Source organism: Phoxinus phoxinus, assembly GCF_949152265.1.
Source record: "Phoxinus phoxinus genome assembly, chromosome: 9".
NCBI classification, from domain to species: domain Eukaryota; kingdom Metazoa; phylum Chordata; class Actinopteri; order Cypriniformes; family Leuciscidae; genus Phoxinus; species Phoxinus phoxinus.
The window spans coordinates 33,186,186-33,192,851 of NC_136884.1; the positions used below are offsets into that span (position 1 = coordinate 33,186,186).

Here is a 6,666-nt window from a genome sequence, read left to right on the forward strand (position 1 = left end):
AATAAATTCCACCTTGCACAAAGTGCTTCTGCGAGTGCGCCATCATTTTTTTTTACATCCTCACGGACTCAGTTACCCCCCCCCCCCCCTCTTCATCACAATTTGTTTGTTAGCCAATGTTGAAAGCTGATAAAAAGATTACAAATATAATCCTGCTGCTCTCTCTAGTGGACAACAGTGGTATTACAGCCTCCATCTTACAAGTGAACGAATGAATGGAAATTTGGTTTTTCAAATATTTCAGGAACGAGAAGGCGAAAAAATCTTAAACTCGGAGCTTAGATAGTGCTCGAGGTGCCCTGTGTAATGAGACCATCCTGGTGTTGGTGGGCGATTGGGGCCGGGAGTTATTCCCGTTCAAATGCAATCCTTTTTTGGCTTATATCTCGGGAATTCCCTGGCCAAATCACACCAAAATTGAATCGAAGCTAGGTGAGGATGAGCCCTTTCCAACAAGCTAGCGGTGTCATGAATCACGAGCGGAAGCAAAGGTGCAAGTAAACTCTTTTATTAATAGTAGAAAATGGTCACGGAACAAGTCCAATTCACGGGTGGGCTAGTGGCGCAGGGACCAGATGATCAGCGTGCAGATGAGTGAAGGTGATGGTGAATCCAGTGCAGGTGAACATCCAGACGAATTCATGAACCGTGACAGTACCCCTCCTCCTAGGAACGCCTCCTGGCGTCCCCAGACTCCCTTACCTGTCGATTGTAATAATCAATAAGGGAGTGATCCAGAATGTCTCTAGCAGGTACCCAACTTCTCTCCTCCGGACCGTAACCTTCCCAGTCCACCAAGTACTGGACTCCTCGTCCCCTCCGCCTTGAGTCCAGAATACGATTAACCGAATAAGTGGCCTCCCCCTCTACGAGTCGCGGCGGTGGGGGAACCGGGACTGGCGGATTAATGCGTGAAAAAAACACGGGCTTGATCTTAGATACATGGAAAACGGGATGAATTCTCCTGTACACCGGAGGAAGGTTGAGGCGGACTGTCACCGGATTAATGATCTTGGTGACAGAGAACAGGCCAATGAATTTGGGAGCAAGCTTATTAGAGACAGAGCGGAGAGGAATGTTCTTGGTAGAAAGCCACACTTTGGAACCGACGACATAAACGGGAGGTCTAGACCGGTGGCGATTGGCTTTGACCTTGGTGCGCGCTCCCACTTGGAGTAGAGTCTCGCGGGCTCTAGTCCAAGTGTGATGACACCTCTGGACAAAGGCGTGAGCGGAGGGGACCGCGACTTCGGATTCCAGACTAGGAAAAATTGGTGGCTGGTAACCTAGACTACACTCAAACGGAGATAGGCCCGTAGATGACACTGGTAACGAATTGTGGGCTTACTCCACCATTGACAGTTGTTGGCTCCATGAGGAAGGATTCTTGGAGACCAGACATCGCAGCGTTCTCTCCAAATCCTGGTTGGCTCTCTCAGTTTGACCATTGCTCTGGGGGTGAAACCCAGAAGATAGACTAACAGTCGCCCCCAGTAATCTACAAAACTCCTGCCAAAATTTGGACACAAACTGGGGTCCCCTGTCGGAAACCACGTCCGTCGGGAGGCCATGTAACCGAAAGACGTGGTTAACGACTGTTAACGCTGTCTCCTTGGCTGAGGGTAATTTGGGCAAGGGAATAAAATGGGCTGCCTTCGAGAACCGGTCCACCACGGTCAAAACTACCGTGTTACCCTGAGAGGGTGGGCGGTGACAAAATCTAGAGCGATATGGGACCAGGGTCTCGAAGGAAACGGCAGCGGTTGAAGGAGCCCATCTGGAGGTCGATTGGAAGTCTTACCAGTGGCACAAACTGAGCAAGCCAAAACAAAACTGTGAACGTCGCAAGCCATACGTGGCCACCAAAATCATTGCTTGACTAAAGATGTAGTACGACTGACTCCTGGATGACAAGCCACATTGGAACAATGCCCCCACTGAATAACATCGGACCGTAATCCCTCTGGCACAAATAAATGGTTCGGTGGGCAACCGACCGGAGGCGTTACCCCTTGTAAGGCCGTCTTGACCTTCGATTCGACCTCCCATGAGAGTGTGGAGATAATTAGGGTCTCCGGAAAAATGCACTCGGGAGTAGACGGGCGATCGGAACGGTCAAAAATGCGCGATAAAGAATCGGGTTTGATGTTTTTGGAACCCGGGCGGTACGAGAGAGAAAAGTCAAAACGTCCGAAAAAAAGTGCCCACCGAGCCTGCCTGGAGTTCAATCTTTTAGCGGTTCTAATATATTCCAGATTCATATGATCGGTCCAAACGATAAAAGGTACCCCCGAGCCTTCTAACCAGTGACGCCATTCCTCCAATGCTAACTTGACTGCCAACAACTCTCTGTTACCAATGTCATAATTACGTTCGGCAGGAAACAAACGGTGAGACAAAAACGCGCAGGGATGCATTCTGTCGTCTGCAGGAGAACGTTGGGATAGCACTGCTCCTACCCCCACCTCTGACGCATCGACCTTCACCACGAACTGACGTGATGGATCAGGGGTAACCAAGATGGGGGCTGAAACAAAGCGGCCTTTTAGTTTGGCAAACGCAGCTTCGGCTGCTTCTGACCACCTGAACGTAGTTTTAGGGGAGGTCAATGAAGTCAGAGGTGAGGCTAGTTGGCTGAAATTGCGAATGAATCGCCGGTAGAAATTGGCGAACCCCAGAAACCTCTGTAGGGCCTTACGGGAATCTGGACTTGGCCACTCTACCACAGCCTTAACCTTCTCAGGATCCATACGCATTCCTTCAGCCGACACAATGTACCCTAAGAAAGGAACAGACTGTGCATGAAAAGCGCATTTCTCCGCCTTGACAAAAAGCCCATTCTCTAGCAGCCTCTGAAGCACTCGTCGAACGTGCTGCACGTGCTCCTGGAGAGAAGAAGAAAAAATCAATATGTCATCCAGGTAGACATATATGAACTGATCGACCATATCTCGCAGCACGTCGTTGACGAGTGCCTGGAAGACTGCTGGGGAGTTGGACAAACCGAAAGGCATGACCAAGTATTCAAAGTGCCCCCTGGGGGTGTTAAAAGCAGTCTTCCACTCATCCCCCTCCCTGATGCAGACCAAATGATAAGCATTACGTAAGTCCAATTTCGTGAAGACCGACGCTCCCTGCAACCTCTCGAAGGCTGAAGACATCAACGGCAAAGGATAAGTATTCTTTACCGTGATGTTGTTCAGCCCTTGGTAATCAATGCAAGGTCGCAGAGAACCGTCCTTCTTCCCCACAAAAAAGAACCCCGCTGGAGAAGAGGAAGGTCGGATGAATTTGGATGCCAGAGAATCAGAAATCTATTTCTCCATGGCCTCCCTCTCAGGAACGGATAGAGAGTAAAGCTTGCCCTTGGGCGGAGACGTACCTGGCAGTAGATCTATAGCACAGTCATAGGGACGATGCGGAGGGAGAGAAGCAGCACGAGACTTACTGAACACCTCCTTCAAGTCTTGATACTCCGTGGGCACGTTTGACAAATCCACTGCCTCCTCCTGAAAAACAGAGACAGACACAGACGAACAGGCAGACACAAGACAAGACTCATGACATTTACTGCTCCATTCCACCACTGATTTCTGCTGCCAGTCTATCTTGGGGTTGTGTTCGATGAGCCAGGGGTGCCCTAGAACAATGGTTGCGAGAGGGGAGTCCAGAATGTAGAAGGAAATGGTTTCAGTGTGGTTGCCGGAAACGATGAGTGTGACAGGTCCGGTAGTGAGTGAAATGGTAGGAAGAACTTGACCGTTGAGAGCGTGAACTGAGATGGTACGGGGAAGAGGTAAGAGGGGAGCCTGAATCTTGAGTGCAAATGTATGGTCCATGAAGTTACCTTCAGCCCCGGAGTCCAGTAGTGCCCGACAGTCGTGATTGTGAGCTGACCATCTTAGTCTTACCGGGAGGAGCGTAGATGTTGATGAGGTCTTCTCAGCGGAGATCCCACCCGACAGTAGCCTCAGATTTACCGCCGGGCTTGCCCTTTTACCGGGCAGTTAAAAGCCAGTCCTGCTGCGCCACAGTAAAGGGAGAGGCCCTGGGATCTCCGCCTCTCCTTCTCCTCCCAGGAAAGCCGAGCTCGCCCGACCTGCATGGGCTCGTGATCGTAGACGGGGCTGACCGCGCCCCCGCCGCTGCCTCGCAACGTCTCAGCCACTCCAGAAAAACGAGCAGGTAACATCCGCCGTTCGACTCGGGAGAGTCGAGCATCCACACGGAGCGCCAGTTCGATCAATCCATTGAGGGTAGTGGGTAGGTCCAGAGCATAGATCTCTCTCTGGACGCGGTCAGCCAGCCCATGCAGGAACATGACCCACTGCGCCTCCTCGTTCCACTGACACTCTGCCGCCAAGGTCCGAAACTCGATAGCGTAGTCAGATACAGATCTTTCGCCTTGCTTGAGGTCCGCGAGAACCCTTGCCGCCTCTCTTCCTGCGACCGCACGGTCGAAAACTCTCTTCATCTCGGCGGAGAGTGTCTGGAACGAGGTACAGCATGGGTCTTGGTTCTCCCACACCGCTGTCCCCCATAGCGCTGCCTTCCCAGTCAGAAGCGTGAGCACAAACGCAACCTTACTCTGTTCACTCATGAAGGTTCTGGGCTGCAAGGAAAAGTGCATAGAACAGCGTGCTAGAAATGCTCTGCTATAGTTAGGCTCACCGTTGTAGGACTCGGGAACAGGTAGACGGGGCTCTGACTGGGAGGCGCCTCCTGGTGGCGCGGGGGGAGCGGGCGGTGTGGGTGGCGCAGTGGGCAGTTGCAGATGTTGAAGCTGTTGGGTGAGCTCGGACACCTGCGCCACAAGAGCTTGAATAGCCCGACCCGACTCATTTATATGTCTCTCCTGGGAATCCATCCGGGAATCCATCCGGAGAGGACCTTACCATCAAAATTTGAGCGCGCAACGACTTTCTGTTTTCGAGTTCGAGTGAATTTGTACTGCGGGGGGCGTGGCCACCGTTATACTTTCGCTTTCAGGCTTCCCATTTCTCAGTGTGACACAATTGTCAATAGTAATACTACAATAGATGAATTTTGATAAAATGTTATTGTAAATGTTAAAATACTGATTTTATAAAGTCTAAATATGAAATATATAACAATATTGGGGAGTAGTATGATGACAGCAGGTGGCAGTAAAATGCTCCTTATTGGATAAATATGCTGTTATTCATATTATTTTCACCTTTTTTAACTGTTATAAAGGCAAATTTTGTCCGATCTGTGTGTGGTAGTTTGATATCATATTGTGATGTGTTTGTGCACTCTGTTCTATTCACTAGAGACTAGTTAGTATGTGGAGATGGAAGGTTTTGTTTTTATAACATCAACCAATACATATAGTTGTTAAGAAGGTAGGAAGTTTGTTGTTAAAATGGGAAGCTTTTCATTAATTCATTATTTAAGGTAGTGCTATCGTGCAGGAGCCCAGTAGGTGGCGCTAATGCAAGTGTAAATTTAGCGATTGCTAAAGAAATGTAGAAGAAGAAGCAGAGGCAACGGTAAAGCTGTAGCACGTGCAAAATGGCTCCTCCGGTAAAAAAAGTTAAGGTCGAGGAAATTAAAGACGATATTTGTGGATATGTTCACAATGTCAGTCCTGTGAAAAAAGCTAGGAGTGGTAACAATTTTTTTAATGCCGTTTTTCAAACCAGCCGCGATGACTTTCATGACGTAGTTTTTGCGGCAGAGAAACGGACTTCGTTCTTGCAGGCTAATAAAATTAAAAGTCCAGTGAAATTGAAAGCAATCAAACGCAGAGTCAGTGAGTAGCCTATCTATTCGGTTATTATGTAAATATTTATGCTTTTATGTAATGTTACTGGTTATTAATGTGTGTATTAATTTGGTTGTTTTCCTAGGTAGAGATGGCGGAGAATTTGATATTCAGTGCGGTGGTTCCACCCACATTTCTGTGGTGCCCAACCTTGGCTTTCCCATTAAGAATTCACTGGTGAAATATAAGACGATCGCCGAGTGAAGTTAATGGCCCCGAAGCAGAACGTAAGAAGTTACTGATTTGTTTTGCTATTAATTTAGCAGTAATTTGTTTCAGAGGGGTATATAAAGCGTTTGTATGTGTGATTGGTTTAAGTAGTATCTTATTGATTTTTGTAAAAGTAGGCTATATTTAAACAGCTTCTTCTAGGTGGTTAATCTTATAGTTTGAAAGCATTATTAAGTAAGTGTTTAGATGTTTATTTAAATGTCAGGGTTTATCAGAGGAATATAGAATGTAATGTGAGATTTTTTTTTATGTTGCGATACGCGTGCTTAAAGCGCGCGTGGATCCACATACTTAAAGCGTGTGCAGTGAAAGTTTTCAGTCTGTGCTCGAGCGTTTAAAGTCTGTCATATTTTAAATGAACTTTTACAATAAGTAGATTGTTAGATGCACGTCAGTCATATTAGTTGATGTGTGCAGTCGGTGTTAAAGTGAGTGCAGCATAGTACAGTGGTTTGGTGCTGTCAGTGATTGTAATCAAACAAAAGAAAAAATCACGGACTGCTTTTGGCCTAGTAGCTTTTGTAGCATTTTGTTTTTTATAAATTGCAAACGTTTATTTTATATATATATATATATTTTTTTTTTTATAATTGATGACTATTCAATATATGTAGTATGATACTTTATAAATGGCTAGGCTAGAATTT

At 47.3% G+C, this 6,666-nt stretch overlaps 1 protein-coding gene across 1 annotated transcript in view; it reads left to right on the forward strand.

Annotated features, from left to right (window-relative positions):
• Window positions 1–6,666, forward strand: part of LOC307004719 (uncharacterized protein) — a 46,053-nt gene that overhangs the window by 28,583 nt on the left and 10,804 nt on the right. The window contains exon 2 of the mRNA XM_079624134.1: window positions 5,874–6,015. Within this exon, the coding sequence (XP_079480260.1) occupies window positions 5,998–6,015 (18 nt within the window). The 5' untranslated portion in view covers window positions 5,874–5,997. The remainder of the gene's footprint in view (window positions 1–5,873; window positions 6,016–6,666) is intronic.